This window comes from Symphodus melops (assembly GCF_947650265.1).
Source record: "Symphodus melops genome assembly, chromosome: 21".
NCBI lineage: Eukaryota > Metazoa > Chordata > Actinopteri > Labriformes > Labridae > Symphodus > Symphodus melops.
In genome coordinates, this window is record NC_136711.1 from 17,395,803 (window position 1) to 17,414,466 (window position 18,664).

The 18,664-nt window shown below is 42.2% G+C and overlaps 1 protein-coding gene and 1 long non-coding RNA gene across 2 annotated transcripts in view; one reads left to right on the forward strand and one right to left on the reverse strand.

Annotated features, from left to right (window-relative positions):
- Positions 1-6,437: 6,437 nt before the first annotated feature.
- Positions 6,438-6,906, reverse strand: LOC306842381. The gene is made up of 2 exons (XR_013781730.1): positions 6,837-6,906; positions 6,438-6,756 (listed from the first exon to the last, which is right to left on the reverse strand). It is a non-coding gene; the product is annotated as an uncharacterized lncRNA (long non-coding RNA).
- LOC306842380 (heparan sulfate glucosamine 3-O-sulfotransferase 3A1-like) overlaps positions 6,700-18,664 on the forward strand; it is a 31,551-nt gene continuing 19,586 nt past the window's right edge. The window contains exon 1 of the mRNA XM_079372586.1: positions 6,700-7,570. Coding sequence (XP_079228712.1) covers positions 7,011-7,570 — 560 coding nt within the window. The 5' untranslated portion in view covers positions 6,700-7,010. The remainder of the gene's footprint in view (positions 7,571-18,664) is intronic.

The following is an 18,664-nucleotide window of genomic DNA, read 5'->3' on the forward strand; positions in this document are numbered from 1 at the left end:
TAAAAATCAACCCAAACAGACTCCCAGACAGGATCTTTTTCACCAGTCATTCGCGTTCTCATGACCTCCCTGACAGCGAGGACCAATCTCAAGAATTTTTTAGACCGTGTTTTTCCTCCTGAAAAACAAAAGACGTTCTACATCTGACAGCCATAACAGGTTTGACTTAATATCAGGGCACACCTCGTAGCTGGTGCAAGAAAAAGAGGAAATGTCTGAGGGATGAAATGCAAGGAGATCAATCATTTTTCCCGACACTTCAACCATCCATTTGTCATTAGCAACAAACCTCTCTCCAGAGGTAAGGCAATATCCGCCACATCCAGCACCACGGTCCTGTCTAATCGCTGGATCTTTGCTCATATACCCTTCAGGGAGTTCATTAATGGGAAGTAGGGTGGCCTCGGACTGCAAAAAAAAAAGAAAAAGCCTCTGTCCATACATCATGCTGCTGGTTTCCCTCGACTCTTGACAGCATCTCCTTCCTTCATCCTCTGAGAATTATTCTAACTATGCACAATAATCGCACCAACCAAGGGTCTTGTTTGTCTTGGACGATGTTTCGGCTCTCACGTGTCCATCAAAGTTAGACGTCTGGGCTGACGACCACACAGGGCTCGTTTTCAGACGCGGGCTTTGAGGTGTCACGCCTTGGATTGATTTCGCCTTCAAAGAAAACAGGTGAGAGTGACAACATGATATCGGCGGTCCGTGATGTGGACTTACTGTGCAACATCACACTCAGAAGAGTTGCTATGACATCATCAAAGACGTGATTTTAAGCCCCAGCTGTGGTTGTGCAACATGCCTTAAAACCACAGCGTCACATATTCAGCGTAATAGCTAATATTATTTCCATGTGGTGTGTGCTACTATTTTGTCAGTTATTTGACGTGAAACATGGTCATTTGCCAAAATAAATAACGCTGCTGCTCCGTATGTACTGTACAGTATCAGGAAGGGATATTCATTGGAGCGCGACGCCACAGAGACGTCATAGCTTCATTGCAATCAGGCAGAAAACACCTGATTCAACAAATGTTTGCTTTAACCGATTGTGATCGAGCTCCATCACAACATTACTGCAGAAAACGCTGTAAAGACATCTTGGCCAGGTTTCAAAACCCAAACTCTACGCTCCCCAGTTAGCAACAAGGCTAATTCAAACTGCACGTTTTGAGGGTCTCTGCTTCGTGATTACCCCGCGGTGGCTCAACCCGCAGACCGAGCTGTCGACTTTGGATGTATGAGGAGATACTTATCTGCAGGAAATGGCAGATCAGACCTCCACATATTGCTTTTTAATGAACACAGCACGCCGCTGTCCAACGGGGGCTCTAATTGTCTCACATGTGACGCATCATCTGAACTGGTCATTTGGACGCCAATGTCAATCCCATATCAACCACAAGCATCTCCCATTTTGGCCGGGTCCAACGCAAAAAGCGGGGTCAAAAGGACAGCGCTGTGCGTGTTCGTTACTAGACTTTGTGACTCTGTGTGTTGTGATGCTATCATCCTCTCCTGCACAACTGATACAGAAGATTCTCTGTGCAATATGTTCAAATTCAGTGGTCTTACTTGCACCTATAGAAAGTATTACATGGTCATTTGTTAAGCGCATGTGTGAAGACTTTGAGTCAGAGAGCGGCTGAGATGCTAGTTTCTGCATTGCAACTGCTTCTGTCAGACTCATGTGGAAACTCGACTAACTGCAGGACTTTTTGCTCTTCTGCATCGGCTTCATTTTTTTAACACAGGCGGTTGCCGCTTGGTGAGAAGTCAGGAACGTCGAAGAAACTCGAACTGGCAGACAAAAAAGTCAAAAAAAGTTTTTATTTGAATTCATAACACGATAGAAACTCTGCCTTAACCTACCCTTAGGGAGCAAAGCACATCTTAAAACAGACACTGAAGGATATAAAAGAGACAGAGCCTCTGTGTTTAAAGTCTATGAGAAGGCGCTGCAGCCACTTTTTAAGGATTACTATGCATATGTTTTTATAAGGTATCATCCAAACTGTTATATGAGATTACATTGTGCTGAGTTTGAATGACCTCTGCACATGTGTTTTTGACCTTGCTCAGTTTGCTCCTTCAAAGTTCAGAGCACCAATTAGGATTTAGCAAACATTTGAAAAAAAAGAAGAATTGATCATTGGTTGTTTCTCCCCTGTTTGAGATGCAACATAACCAGACATATCACATATGAACCACACAAGCTTGTCTTAAACCTGATGACTGTCCTGCAGAGAGCAGCTCAAACAATACCCCCACCCCCCTGCATCCTGTCTGTCTCTGTCATCATCGGCTGGATCCTGCTGCCTCTCGCTGGAAGGAATGTGACACAAGCTGCACAAAGCCCGAATTTCACACACACACACACACCAAAGGAGAGGGTTGTTTTATCTGGAATGTACTCACCTGGATTTATCTATAAATTATGTATAGTTTGTTTTTTTACAATTACATCAGAAGGATTGTTTTGATAGATATAAGATTGTGCATTAACCTTGAAAACATTGATACATGTTCAAACTTTTTAGGAGCTGAATAACAAGGCCCGCCCTGCACACAAGACTCGAAGAAACTCCTCCTGTGCTTGGGTCAAACCTCAGCAAACACAAGTCTTCAGACAACAGCTTTGTTAAATCGAGTGTAACTGCCTTTGTGCTTGATTTAAATGAGTCCTGTGTTGACATTTTTGAGTCTATTTACAGACACGGCCCCCATCTGATTAAGAGCACCATTTTTTGGGGGGCTGTTCGTGCTCAATAGAAACCCCTTCCTGTTCGGCGTGCGGACGTGCAATGAGGCAGAAGAACCCAAACTTGACGGATGGATGGCTAACAGCTGTGTATATAGAACGAGTACAGTTCCTCTCACAGTGAAAAAAAAAAAAAAAACCTGTTTCGGTAAAAGTCTGAGTCATTGCTCTCACACCATAAACACATGTGTAAACACAGAGTTTGAAACCATCCTATGAAATGGTATATACAAGTTGTGTGCAGAGAAAGGGATACAGTCTTTTATTTATTGTTGGGTTTTTTTCCTACTTAAAGTAGGTTTGATGTATTGGCCTATGTTCGCCTTTTGGCCGGTACAAATTGGATTATTGTATTAGTGTTGTGAAGTTCATTCTGATATACGTAATTCAGCCCCTGATCGGGCAATCCCATTCCAATTATTCTCAAAATTAGACAGGTTTAAGAGAAGAACCTCTGCTGCCAAAGAGCTGCTCGGCTTGTGTGGAAATTTGTGACGCTGATCTTATTTCAGGTATGGAACCTGTCGTAAATCATCCACACAGTTCCACGTGCAAATCTTGTTTTTTTTTACTGGTTGCATCTGTTTCCTGCCATATTTGCCTCACGGAGCATTGTACCCTTTTTTTTTGGGCAACATTTCAATATCCAGCATACATTTCAGCAAGTTATTACATTTATATGCCATCAAAACAGACTGGCTATGCATGGCTAAAAATAAAAATTGTGCAAAAAAAAAAAAAAAAGAATTTTATCACCACGCCGTGCAGGTTGGAGAAACGTGAAGCCGTAGTATTGGCAGTAAAGATGTCTCCTCCTTACTGACAACTCCCAAACCTCAGTTCATAAACCTGTCTGGAGATTATGTGCACGGCTGAGACGCACAGTCTAACTACTTGGCCAGCACTGCAATGGAAACATTTTTATGCATGACTACATTCTCACTGTCGATGGTGCATTTGAGAGAGCTCATGCACATGTCTAGGTATGGTTTCTATACGTTTCTACGAAACAACAATCACGTTCAGATTATGCAGCCTTTTTTATTTATTTATTTTTTTGCCTTGGCACGTTTGCTTTCCCATGACATGCCCTGAGAATTTATTCAATATGCAAAGTGAATGCACGATTGTATTCAAAGCATAATAAACTGCTTAAATTTAACTAAAAAACCCCAACTTTGTATCCAAGATTCCTTACAGGCTGCGTCAGAGTAACCATAGTGCTGCAATTTGGATAAACGACAAAGATGAAAGCAGAATTGCGTTTTTACATGCCTTCTAGACTGCTTGCACATTTTTCTAAAAGCACCAATGTCTGGGTGTGTAATTACACACTAAATGCTGTTTTTTTGTGTGTCGCTGCACAAACATGAAACCGGACTGAAAATGGGCACGTTGCACACAGGCACGCCCCAGAGTACCAGACGCCACGGATGACGACAGAGCCATTAGACTAATCGATGGTCTGATCGGGAGCCTGACGTCGTTCTGAAGATGTGAAGTGTCCATGAGACTTTTTTGTTGTTGTGTGTGAATCATTTCGAGGCCTTGAGTGTTATAATCAGTTCTGGAAAACGACTTAATGCATTAGCTCAAGTGCTGTAGTCCACTTTTAAGACTCTATTACATTTTCCATTTCATGTTAGTTATAATTCTGCTCCCTTCAATGTACTCAGTTACATTTATTTCACTTTCTTGCTGATTTAAATGTGTTTTTCTAAATGTGAGTGTGATCAGAAGTAAATCCAACTTATTTTTTTTTGTGTTTTTTTTTAATGATTTTTTTTTCGGGTTACTAATAACTTTTATCTTTACCTTAAACATTTCAAATACTTGACTTTTACTTGTAAAGGACTTTGGGTAGTTTAATATTGTTAAATGTGTTTTATAATGAAGAGAAGAATCTGCATTCTTTCTTCATTCCTTGCAGTACGAGAATGCCTTAATGCAGGATTTTAACATGAAAAGGAGTACTGGTCTCAGCACAGCATTGCCACCCAGTACCTCTCAGACCTCCTTCACGCCAACACACGGCCCCTGAGCCTCCGGTCCTCGGAGACTAGTCTTTCCTCTCCACTCCCCACACCAATCTGCGGACTTTCCGGGGCAGAGCCTTCAGTCTGACGGCCTCCACCGAGAGTTTTACTCAATGCTACAGCTCAAAAACACTTCTATCATTTAAAAAAATTAAAAATTACATATTGATTCATTCTGATTGTTTTTTCTTTTGTTTGTGTCTCCGTATAATGAATATTTTTAATGAACACATTAAAAATTAAAACTTTCACTGGTAAGTTTTGATCTTTTTTAAATTTGACTCGTCTTCGTAGTGTATCATCACAACTTTAACTTGAGTTAAGAATTACATTAACACCACTGAGTTGTGTTGTACTCATCAGTATGATTATTTCACCAAGAAACAAGAAGAAGTCAGAACTATAGAAACACTAGTTTGTGTGGGAAAAACTTGATTTGGATTCTTTCCTTTCTCATTAATCACGTATGACCTCGGGGAGGGGTTATGCTGTGACCTATTCAAGGGGTCCCTACTAACAGGTTGTGAACCTTTATTTGTGAAATGTAACTTTTGTATAATCTAAAACAAGGACTTGAAATTCTCAGGGTTTAATTACCATCCGTTTTAAGCTTCATTATGCTGCCAGTGTGTGCCCCGGATGAGGCAGGCTGTGGAGACATGCGACCTCTGTGAGGGAATGCTGGGTGTCATCTGTGCTGAGCGGCTCCGCACCGTCAAAGAGACAGAGAACAGACACGGGGTGTGATTTGTTAAATGTGGGACACCCCTTCAGTATTGTTTCGACAACATGGGGGACATCTGGCATCGGCGATTCAGCTCAGTGTCGAGGTCTCCCGTCTTCTTTCTGGAGCAGTGAGCTGTGCAGCATTGAAGCACTGCTTTCACATTCTCATGCTAATAACCCCAAAAAGGCTGGAGCAGATGTGAAACATTTGGTTGTGTTCTTGTTCACTTGTAAAGAAATAATGCGCCCCCTTATCATTATTTGGCTTCTTTTGTTCTTCTGCGTGTCATAAAGTAAGAGTTCAGGGTAGAGGCCGTCTTCTTTGGTGGCCTGACTTCAGCTGCATGTGCTCGCTGACAGGGAGAAATAGTCTCCAAGACCCAACGAAGGTTTCTAACTTTTTAAAATGTGCTAATAAGGTTCAAAAACTTGAATAAGATGTATATTTATTTAGAATTACTCCAGAGACTGACAACAGTTTCTGCCTTTTATTTAGCGATGTGCAAAACAAGGTAAAAACACTTTGAAACTGAAGGTGAGTAGAGTCTTGAAGGGTTTGTACTTTGCCTAGAAATGTATTTTAATTATCTACCTTTATTCTCGACATTAATAAACATATTTCTAAACAATACATTTTCAAATCAGGATTTTAATTTTCTTTTAATTTATGTAAAGGTGTTTTTAGTGCTTTATAAATAAAGTTGAATTGATTTGACTTGAGTTATGCCAATTAGGATATATTTTCTTTATATTGTGTACATATCTTTTGAAATGCCACTAAGTGCATTTTTTGTTTTTTGTTTGTCATTGCAAAACGTTTTCCACTGTAAATATATAGACGTTTTTTGTGATTGAGCACATGGAAAAAATGTGTTTTGAAGAAAAAAAGAAGAGGTTAAAAAGCGGAGTAAAATAAATTAAAGTGATTGTTTCATTTTGGCTTAGATAGCTCTGTAAATAATTACATTACAATCACATACAGTGAAAACATTTAGTACACAGCAAGTGAATCGCTGTCATTTTGCTGGGATGTTCTGTCTCAGTGTCCCGCCCACCTGGCTTTTGATTGGCTCTTGTCTTGCGCTCTCCTCATCACATTGGTCAGGGAGATGTCTGTCAAACAACCTGACGTGCGAGACAAGTTTACAACTCTATACACGTGCGGCTGGTAGATCAGGGCTCGCGGTGGCATCCTACACTGAGGAAGGACAGAGGAGTCCTTATTACCTGTGGCAAACAAACATCGGTGGACACTGTGGGCTTTTGTTTTTTACTGTTTCAGGTGACTTTGGACGTCCATAGCTTACCTGAGTGTAGCAGGTATCATTTGGCACTTTTTTTTGGAGGTGGAAGACAGGTGTTATCATCCACAGAAGCACACTGTGGAAGAAGACTCAATTGTCGTTTTTTAATGGCAAGAAGTCTGGGTAATGTGTGCCTAGCATGGCTGTGGCTCCTGCACCGACCACCCATGGACCGGTATGGCTTTTAGCCGCATCAGTAAACTGGACCCCCCGTCCCGAGGCATCTTCAGGAGAGCGGCGGTCATGCTGTGCTCCCTCCTCACCTCCCTTTTCCTCCTGCACTGCCTCACGGAGCGCTGCAGCACCTCCTCGCCGGTGAAAGCGTCCTCCAGCCGGGTCGAGGGGGATAATGAGGACTTAGGGTCGATTAGGAGTAAAAGACTGGTCTATGAATGGACAGCCGGGTCCGAGCTGGCGGGCTTCGATGCTTCTAGGCGCTCCTCGCGCGTCCTGGCGGATGAGCGCGCGGAGCAGACGCTCGAGCGGCCCGAAGAGTCTTTGATGTTGCCGCCTCCGGATTTAGTTGCCTCCAGGAAAGTGTCGCCCAGGTTCGCAGGTAAACTCAGTCCGCTCGGGGAAGGGAGCAAGAAGCTGCCCCAGGCTCTCATCATCGGGGTGAAGAAAGGAGGGACCCGGGCCCTGCTGGAGTTTCTCCGGGTTCATCCGGACATCAGAGCTGTGGGAGCGGAGCCGCACTTCTTCGACCGAAACTATGACAACGGACTGGAGTGGTACAGGTAAATTAAGGAGTTACAACGCCTTTTTTTTGACACACAAATGCGGAAAATTGATTAAATACTGCCTTACTTTACTGCAAAAATATGTAAAGATGGTTTATTAACACCCCTCTGGAAACTATCATCTTAAATGCCACCATGATACATCGTGTTTACTCAACTTTTATTCCACCTGCTGCGACATCACTGAGAAAGATTAGTGTGCATAACCCAGAAATCTGTACTCAACATCTTAGCTTTTACCGAGCTGGTTTAATTGCTGTTGGATGAAGAAACACCGTGGACAGCCTGTTGATTTATTACGCCACATTAAGCCTGACTTCATTAGATGTTATCAGGCTGCTCATTTTGTTGCACATTTTAGGGTTGACTGCACCTTTGTTACTCTCGTCTGGGCAATCGTGGAATACATTTACAGCTTGATTTTGCTGGTTAATAAGACAGGGATTAAGCTCAACATTCATAAAATGTAATTATATTTAGTTCTAGTGGGTTTACAATTCTGCAGATTACTGTGAGGTCTGAGCATTTAGTAAACACACATTGTCACTTTCATTTAAACTTTAGGTTTTTATGAGATTTTTTTTGTCAAATTAAGCCTCTGAACACACTTAATTTCATGTAAATATAATGAGGAATATGTTTAGTTTTCCAATAATTTCAAAATAAAATTGAGATAGATTTTTGAAAGTTACAGAAATCTCAATTGAGCTTTTTTTTTGGTCCATGTGCTGACAAATGAAAAAGTTCACTCTTCATTTATACAAGCTCTGCTTTTACCACAAAACAAAAGTCACAAGTTTTCCTCTTTCAAACGATTTAACGGCACTGCGGGAAGTTAACATAATACACCCAACTTTGGATATTACCACGAAAATATTCCCCTTCTTTGAACATTTTTCTTTTTACATGATCTCTTAGACTGAAAGTTTTTTCACAGATTCACTTTTGAATCCTTCCTGACACGAGACAAACTTCAGAAACACTGCCACATGAACGCTGACTCTCCCTCATTGCAGCCTCTCCTTATGGAGGAGGTTTGCGCTGCTTTTCCTCGCTCAAGTTGAATTTTGTGATTGACATCATCTGTCACAGCGAGTGTGTGTATGTGTGTGTGTGAGTGTTGTGTGTTCACATTTCCACAGGCCCGTGGGGAATAATGGCTCTCCCTCTCAGTGGTTCTCTGTCTAATGGGGCATTGCCGACATCGCAGCTCTGTTATTAAGAAGGATTAGGGCCATAATGAAAGGTTACCTGAGTGTCTCTGGAGGTATAATTCACCTTTTGATTGAGTTAACACTACACACAGCACCCTCTAAAAGCTTGGAGACAAAACTTTTACTCTCCCTATCCGACTATTCCCTCCGTGCCCTTCTCGCCTTCCCCTCCCCCCCTCCCCCCACAAAACACTCTGGCTCTGTACCATCTCCCACTCACACACCTCCCTCTTTGTGCCTCTCTGAGAGTGAACACTCTCTTTTCCCCATCACTCTTTCACACCCTTCTGTTTACCTATTCATCCATTGTGGGGTTTTATATCCAAGAGGGTCCCATCCATCCCAAGGAGTTGCCAAGATTCTCTGGAATTTGGACCGTGCCTCCAAGGACGGACCTTTTAGTGCCGGTTCCTCTTAATGCTGTCCATTTAAAGAACACAAGGACCCTTGAAATGAAAAGAGGAATAAATAACTGTTACAACAGCGTGGCCCACTTTGTAGGAGTTCATCTTGTCCGCTCTCCTCAACAACAGCCTGAGAGTTTTCTCTGTGATGGTTTTCTGCGGAAGCTTTTGATTGAGTCGCATTTATCCGAAGTTGTTGGTCACATCGCTGGTTGAAACACGGAAATCAGCCCGATTGCATCTGAAATTGAACAAAATGACCACAAGCTGTACTTCCTCCGAGACGCTGTTAGGTATGCTTTTAAGAAATGATATTTTGAGAAACAAACTCCCGACAGGCCTCGACATGTCTGCATCATAAAGGAACATCAATAATAATGTTCTTAAGATGAGGAACACTAGAATACAATCTCAATCTTTATGTTTGTAGAAAACAACAGCAGGAAGGAAATCTCATGTGTTGAAGTAGAGGAATAAATTCCAAACACTAGAAGTACATCAATAGAGACAAACTAATGTATTAATAAAAACTGCAGGTGTGTCTGAAAACAAGGTTTAAAGTCAACATGACTTCAACATAAAACAATCGTTTCAGGTTTTAAAGTGTCATTCAAATCAAAGCTCTGCACATGCTTTTAAAGCACACCGAGTTTATGTTTTTAATGTGTCCATGTACAATTGGATTTCTTTCCTAATTTTAAATGTTAAAATGTTTCTTGAAATTTATAGAAAAGAGGGAAACCAGGTTTAAAGTGAATTTGTAAAGTAAAGGAGCAAACTTAAATCCAAACAAACATGTCCCGTAAACGCTTGAAAATAAACATTTGCAGTCCTTCGAAATTCAGAAACTACAAGACTATCTGCATGTTTGCAAAAGAAAGGGTCAGGTTTGAAAGCTTCAGTTTGAAAATTCTCTGCAATACTAAAAAATCTAAACACTTCCAGATCTGTCCAGAAGAAGCAAAAAAAAAACAAAAAAAACTTTTGTCCTTGGAATAAAAAATAAAACAAAACAGTGTGTTGATGCTTCAACGGGTCCAGTGTGAAAAGTTAAAATGTTTCTGTTCGTGTATCGACGGAGAAGCGGCTTCACACCCGTACGCGTTTCAAACGCAAAACGACCGTCCTTTGAAATATTTCTAGAAAAAATAAAAACAATGTGATTGTAGAAAACAAGGCGCGTTGTCTGTCACTAATCCCTGTATCTAATTATCTGAAATGATGGGATTCCGTTCATTAACAACAGTGAAGACTTGAAAACGTTGACGCTTCCGTCTCTGGAGACTCTTTGTTCATTGTCAAGGCCGGTACACGTCCTCAGCATGAATCTGTCGTCTCGGTCCCTATGGGAACGTGTGGAACAAACTGTAACACCTCTAAGCTCTTAATGTGACGTGGCAGCATCTCCAAACCCGCCTTCCTCCCAGCTTTCCTCTGAATTATACTTGTCTTCCTCGTTATGGGAATTTCCATCAAACCGGCCCCTGAAGTCGCACGCCACCCAAAAGCAGGGACGCAAAAAAAAAAATCTGTAATTTATTGAGACGGATAAAAGTTGTTGTTTTAACAGCACGTCTGTCTCGGCATGAAATATTGGTAGCTTTAAACTTTTAGCTTCACTTTTATGTGTCCAAACAGTCGGGTACAAAATCTGTCATACTCAAATCTTTTTTTTTTTTTCGGATCTAAGTGAGTTTTTCAGGGTGTTCAGGATGATCGTAGCTCTTTGAATTTTTTTTTTTTTTATGCACTTTAGTTCTTCAAGACTTTTCGAGCTTTTGTCAAACAGGAAACCAACACCGAACCCAATCGCCCGCTCCGTCAGTGTTACATTTCACTACACGTTTCTCTGCGGTGTAGCCGTATAATCACATACAACCTATTAGGCTTTTGTTGTGGAAATGGACACTCAGAGGGAACAAGGAGGTCAAGCACAAACACTGTGGACTAAAGGCGAGGTCCGCGCTACAGAGCGGGCCGTATTATGTTTTTGGGCTACTTGGGTTACTGAACGCCCGGCTTTCACCTGTCTAGACCTCGCTGCGGTTCCTGTTTGAAGTTGAGACCGGTTGGATTAGCCTTCACCAGATCCCTTAATGGGTTAATTATCCTTGATAAAAACATGTCTGACCTGTTAACACAAGGGCAACGTGCCACCGACCTCGACTGATGCGTATTTATCCACACAAGCATTCGGAGGACACACAGGGATACACAGCTCCTGTTCTATTTACATGAAGCACTTTAACCACCTCAAACAAAAAAAACACCTCCAAAAAAACAACCAAAAAAAACGTAAAATATTTAGAAAATTAAAAAAGGAACAGAGAGGTTATATTACAAAAAAAAAACCATCGGTGTAAATTCAGATTTTCCTTCAGCGTTTTTTTGTGTTTGCAGAACTTAAAAAAGCAAATGAAAAGAATATGCACAGAAGAAAAGATCTGAAATGTAAATGGGGTTTTCCCCTCGTCAGAGAATTGGCCGTATTTAAAAGGACATTTTGCAAAGGGCATTAAGAACGGAGTCTGAATCATGGAAGAGTGATCTTGGGGTCAGAGCGTGGTGGAGTGGATCTGATCTGTGTTTGTCGGCTGTCGGGGGGGGGGGGCAAGACAAGTGGAGCTTCAAAACACTTAATTCAATAACATGAATGAATGCCATATTGTCTTCATTAGTAATTAGCATTTGTGATCGTCATCAGGCGACCAAGAGGGGTTTCTTTTCACACCCGCTCCGCTGGTTACAGTCTGGAGGTTTTCACTGAGGGGCTGAGTTGTAAGTCTCTGATGCGTTGGCTGTGTTTAGAGATGGATGTTTATTGATTTGGTGGCACAGTTTGAGAGTTAGGGTTCGAGGTTGTGTGTTTTTGCTCCTGTTGGGTGTGAAGTGTGAAGAGGCTGTGAGGAGCGGTGGAAAGCATGACACGACTCTAAAAAGGGAGAGGCAGTGAAGTCAGAACAGAGCGAGCTGCAGAAGTGGAAGAAAAGAAGAAAAAAAAAAGCTGTACATGCATGTGTACACTGTTCATGAAGCAGTTCACCATGTAGTCATGTGGCAAAAACACACACCAATAAGAGGCCAGATTTAACAGTGACTCCTGTGTGTGTGTGTGTTTAGACATATTTAAGTGAGCATGCTAACTGTAAGCACCTCCAGTGTATGTTGGCGCTCGCTGCTGCCAGGCATGTCAGTGTAAATTTGCTTTTGTTTGTTTTTTTTCCATTGAAGGTAGACTCAGTAAAGTATTCAGCTGTTTTCTGACTTGATTGTGACCACTACATGTGTGCTGTTTTACCTTGCACGGACACAATTATGCAATCATCTTATTTTTTGGCCCTCCCAATTTCGGTGAATAAGACCAAAGCGTTAACTATTAATTTTATGGTAGTTCAGTTTTTACCCCCGGCTCACTTTTCTACAGATTCTATAACAACTCTAAAACACCTCACTGAACTTATGTATAAGAAACCATAGATTTTTTTGGATGATATGTTGCTGCTTTAAAAAAGCTTAATTTTCCCCGTGTGAATCCCTAAAATGTCTCCAGTTAGACTTTGAAAGGAGCCATTTGTTTTCGACATTTCTCCAAGGCACTGACGAGATTTTAAAAACAGATTTCACTTTGATTGCTCCCCTGGTTGTTTGAGCCTGTTTTGATACTTCATTGGAAAATACAGCAGACATGAAATATTCTTAAATCTCCCTAAATATGGCTGTGGATGCTAAGTTTCTAACATATATGTGAATCATCGGAGTGAGAGTTTTTTCTTCTGAGATGAGATTCCCAGTGAAGGTCTACTTGTTTGTAGGTGTAATAACTCATTGAATGGTAGATTATCTAAACATGCATTTTCATAGAGGCTTTTTACTCATTGGACTATTTAGTGGGTCTGTTTTGTTCCGGAGCTCAACCACATCCGCACACTTAGGAAACATGCTTGTGGACGGCAGGTGGAGTTGAGAGGACTGACGGAGGTGGGTGTAAGGGTCACGTTCGGGGTTGTAGAGGGCACACACACACACACACACACACACACACAGCGGACGTAACGTGATCACCATCCTGAGCATGAGCCCGGAGCTGCCTTTGGATTGTGAAAGTGATTATCAGGGAGTATAATTGTAAAACCAGGAACCTCACCTCCTGCTCTAAGCATGCAACCCACCCATGGCTGTAGTCCCCCCCCCTCCCTCCCCACTCCCTGCCAACTCCTTGACCTCTGCCACCCCCACCAACATCTTTGCGTACCCTCAGCAGCTGACCCTTGGAGGCCCCATGCAAGGGAGGCAGATAGAAGCAAAGGGGGCTATCCAAAGCAGTGCCTGTCTGCAGCTGCCCTCTGGCATCCTGGGAATCTGCCCCCCGATGGGTGAGTGAGGACAGGGAGCAGGTGCAGGGTGCTCTGGAGACACCACCTGGATCTCCACCAGGCACTCACACCTGATGTATTCACCTGACACACCTAAAAAAAGAGCTGTTTGTTGACTGCTTGAAACGTCGCAATGAAGAAGCTAAAAGGTCTACTTCATACAAATATTCCAGGCCTCAAGGATCAGGAACTCCAGGAGCTTTGATGAGCATGTGCAGAAAGGGAGAATGATTGATCACGGTCAGTGGGGTCACCCACAGGGCTGCCAAAGACGTTGCCACCCTCAGAGTTCACAATGCCAGCAGATGGTACTGTAACTTTAAAGATCAGGTTACAGTGTTTCTAGGATTCAGTTGTTTGTTCACTTTTGGGTTTGTGTGTACACTACAGGCAGAAACCTGTTTGACCTCATCGTGTCCAAGACGCATTGAGCTTAGCAGCTGTTGCTCTTTTTTACGAGGTATTAGCCTTTACTTTATGACGCATTTATTCAGGGATTCATGTTGCTAAAGGAGAACTTGAGGTTGCTTTTTTTATGTCCTTGGCAAAAGAAAATACTGGAGATGTTCTGATAAAGATATCAGAGATGCCTCCCTCTCATACAGGATAAAACAAAGAATCAAGTAACATAGAGTAGACCAATCACCAATCTGATACATGTTTTAGATCTCGAAAAAAAAACATTTGTAAACCTCAATTCATAGCTTTCTTGTCACGCCATAAACTTAGAAAATCCTTTGGGGGGCCGTCCGACCAGCGTTCATTACCGTCATGTCTACCAGTGTCCTGACGATTTCCTCTTTAATTTGATTTGTTGACTTCCACTGACAGACTTTTGGTTTTCACAGAAATAACGCACGCTACTCGTAGCAAGCTAACGACACTGAGTGCTGTCAGATGGGGCGCACTGAGGGAGGTTTCCTACTGTCATTGCAAAATGTGCACATTTTGGAGCACTGCTTTGGTATAAGTTTGTCAGCCCTCAAGGGGCCCCCTCATGGCGTGGGGCCCCAGGCAGTTGCATGGCCTTGCCTGTTGACAAGCAGCGCCTCTGGCTTCGGCACACGAAACATGTCAGGAGGAGCTGCTAAGAAAACCTTTGCTAATATTGTTAGCATGTTGAGTCAAGGTGCTTAGTGTCATGGTTTGGTTTTGTCTCTGTGTTTCGTCTTGTTTAAGTTTTTCTTAGTGTTCTGTTTCGTTTCCCTGATGTGTTTTAATGTTTCTTAGTCTTGTGTTTTCGTTAGTCTTAAGTGTTTCTATGTTACCTGAAAGTTTATTTCCTGTTTTAAGTCTAGTCTTTAGTGTTTCCTGTTTTATTTTGTATTATCTGGTTTTACTTTGTAGTTGTCAGTGTTCTGGTCTTGTGTTCTCTGCTCTGTTTCCCTCCTCTCTTGATTACCCTGATTGTCCTCACCTGTCTGATTAGTCTCACCTGTGTCTGATTACCCCTGTCTATATAGTCTCTGTGTGTTCTTACCCTCGTGTCGGATCATTGTCTTTTGTATGTCATTGTGGCCTGTCATTTTCTTCTCCCTGTCTCCCTGGGTTTTCCTCGTGGTTTTTGGATTTTGGTTTTTCTTGTGGTTTTTTTGTCACTCGTGTTTCGAGACGTTTTGGATTTAGTTTCGTTTTGCCTTTTGTTAAATAAATTTTAGTTTCTGCAATTGGGTCCTCCATCCCTGTTTTCCTAACCTCAAAATGTGACACTTAGCTTAGTTTGGATTCTTTTAAGTGTTTCTCCCCTTACCAAAATAAGAACCCGGTAAATTAAAGCCATTAAAATCCATCTCTCACTGCGGCTCTTTGACAGAGACTAAAGAACAGAGTCAGAGTAGGCTTGTACAATACACAGCTGCTATTTACTGATCTGGTACTGGATGGTGTATGGGACACTTTAGAAATGTTTTGTGTAATAAAAAAAAGCTGAAGATTTCTAAATGTTGGGGTTTTCCATTCTTGGGGTACCTGCAGGGCATGCTGGGATTAAGAGTCTTTGTCATGGTTTTTCAAAGGGACATAGGCCTGAATGTTATTTTAAGCCCTGTTGAGCGTCCATGCATTGTAAATGTCTCTATCATGTTCTCCTCTCTGAAGTCGAGATGTTTGACCTTTTCAAGGCGCACAGTATCACGTCTGCCCTTTAATGTTCCATTTTTCAGCTGATGTACCTGAAGTCCGTTTCTGGTGCAATAGTTTTCGAGTATCGCCCGTGAATGTCAGTGATATTTATTTTTCTTTGAACTTCATGGAAACCTGCCAGGTAATGTTTTCTGACAACACAGCAGTTCTGCCTCCAGGCGCTTCACAAGCGATGTGACTGAAATGAAAAAAGAAAGAATTGCGTTGGCAATTTTCTCCCTTGCACTGTATTTATACGCATTTCTCAATGTTTTCGTTTTTTCTTCGTCTTGGCAACCCAAGGTCGATGGAAGTTTAGTGTTATCCTTCCACAAACAAAGAGAGACTGTAACCCTATCATTTGGCACTGGATAGCCAAAGGGGGTTTATTCTACACTTTTCCAGCTCGCTTTCGTAGAAGTGGGCTAAACAAACCACAAGACACCACCTTCAGAATTCATGCATATCAAGACTTTCAGAGGATTTGCCAGAGTGCTCCAGGATTTGAGAAACGTGCAGCCAAACCCATGTTATTTGGGTAGAGAAGGGCTTGGGAGATGATGTATGGACGGAGCATGTACGCGTAACAGCCCCTCAGTGGTGCGGATTGGCAGGGTAAACCAACGCCTCAGCGTGATGGATCTCTCTTTCCCATCTCACAGGCAACAGCTTTATCACAGGACAGGGAGCGCTCCATATTTTCCAGCGGAGAGAAAAAGACGCAGACAGACAGACAGAGAGAGAGATGGGAGGACCACAGCTACGGAAAGCCTGGGAACCAATAAAAGAAAAAGGAAGCCCTCTCCTCTTGGGTCCTCCATTTTCCGTTCCAACTTTTGTATTTTCTTTAAAATACATGAGCCACTTACTTCATTTAATTTCTCTCCTGTATTTCATTTTCATGTATTTAAAAAAAAAACATGAAGTGTTTACAACTCTAGGAAGACGGAGTTTCATCTTTCCAGTACTTCACTTCCCTGCACTCAGCAGGAAACTCTTTTCAAGGGTCGTTTTTAAGGCTTCTACAGGCCAAACGCGGGGTTGTCTCCCTCTCTGCTCCTCTGCTTGAAGGCATGGACTCTGACAGTCTTGCCATGTGTGCTATCTGCAGCTGCCTGTGTGGCGATAGGATGGCACCAGACGTCCTTTTTTGTCTTGCTCCATCGGGGCTTGGCCTGTGCCAGTCGTGTTGGCAGAGTCTGAACTACAGACATGGGCCGAGGCAACGGCAGACGGCACCTCAGGCACAACCTCTATTTGACTGCCCAACCTCTGTCTCTGTGCACTGCATTCAATCCAACTGCAGCTAAGCTTGAGTCACAAGTGTGTGTGTGTGTGTGTGTGTGTGTGTGTGTGTGTGTGTGTGTGTGTGTGTGTGTGTGTGTGTGTGTGTGTGTGTGTGTGTGTGTGTGTGTGTGTGTGTGTGTGTGTGTGTGTGTGTGTGGGGCTATTGGAGTCCATCGAAAACAAGGTATTGCCGTTTTTTTGGCAAGACCGAAGGAGGCCAACACGTTTTTCCCCTCAGATGTCATTTTCAAGCTTTCAGCACTTCTACATCCTGAATATTTTGTGTATTCCTGCTCGATTAAGAACAAAGATGGCGGTAGCAGTGAGGGAAATGAAACATGCTGAAGATTAGGGTTTGGCAGCGCTAAAAGACCATGACCAGAAATCCTGAGCAATTTTGTGAAATGGCTAATAATGGAGGTGTTGAACAGAGGGAGAATGACAGAGTGGCATTTAATCTGTCCTGAGAGCTATTTTATTCAAACAGGAGCACAGCAGATGTATTGCATGTGCGGTTTTTGAAACGCTACCTGTTTCCTCAAGTTGAAATCCAGCTGTTCGCTTTAAATAAAGTCAATTGTAGTTTCAATTTGAAAGGTTTCACAGCACAAAAGAGCCATTGAAAGCGCTCTTCAGCTGGATTTCTCTTTAAAAAAATATCAAGTGAGATGTATCAGAAATATTCTATGGACTCATAGAGAGCAGGTTTACCTTTTATCTCATAGAAAAGACCAACAAGACTACTGTATCCATGCTGTCCATGCTGCTCTTTTTATTTAATTTCCTTGAACATTAAACTCATTCACAGAATAGATGGTTGACATCTATTACCAACTACCACCGGATGCCAGGCTGCTTGATTAAAGAGAGGAATGTTTTAGAAAATGAGTTTATTTATTGATAGATGGAGTGCAACAGCACAGTCTGCGTCTCTTTACATAAAGATGGAAGAGGGTGATAAAGGGTCTGTGTAGAGCTCAGGCCGTGATTGATAAGCCCACAGAGAAGTGCAAGGAAGCCACCCAGTAATTCAATTAATCTTAACCTGAACACTAGTAATTGCTACTGTAACTGGGGCTGACTGTACATTAGACAGGAGGAAGATTGCTGTCACAGGAACATGTCCAGTTAATAGAAGTAGGAAGGGAACATCCTCGGTTCTCTGGAGCTCTCACCCCCCCCCCCCCCCCATCTTTTCTTTTTTTTTTTTTTTTTTTTACCAAAGATGAGGATTTGCATGTTAATGAGAAGAACGGGGAGCACATTCTCTTCATGTGTGGACCAGCAAGAGAGAAGTCAGGGATGAATCACGGCAGGGAAATTATAGATGCAAAATTTCAGAGAAGCTTTTCTCCGCTGTTTCTGTGGACATTCTCACAATACAGTTATGTAATCATCTGCAAAGAAAATGTCCTGTACACGAATACGTGGTGAAATATGCTTATTTCTAATCATATCCTGGAAGAAGCGGAAAAGATCCATACCACTCTCATATCTAATATGTCATAGCTATACAATTTTAAGCTACAGCAAGGACCTGGTTAGCTTAGCATGATGACCGAAACCAGGGCCTATATCTTGGCCTTGATAAATTAGTTTTTGTATGGATTAAAAATGGTATATCATGGGAAATGGGAGTGCTGGAAGATCACAGATTTTTAGCAACAACAAAAAAAACCAGTTGATTTTTTA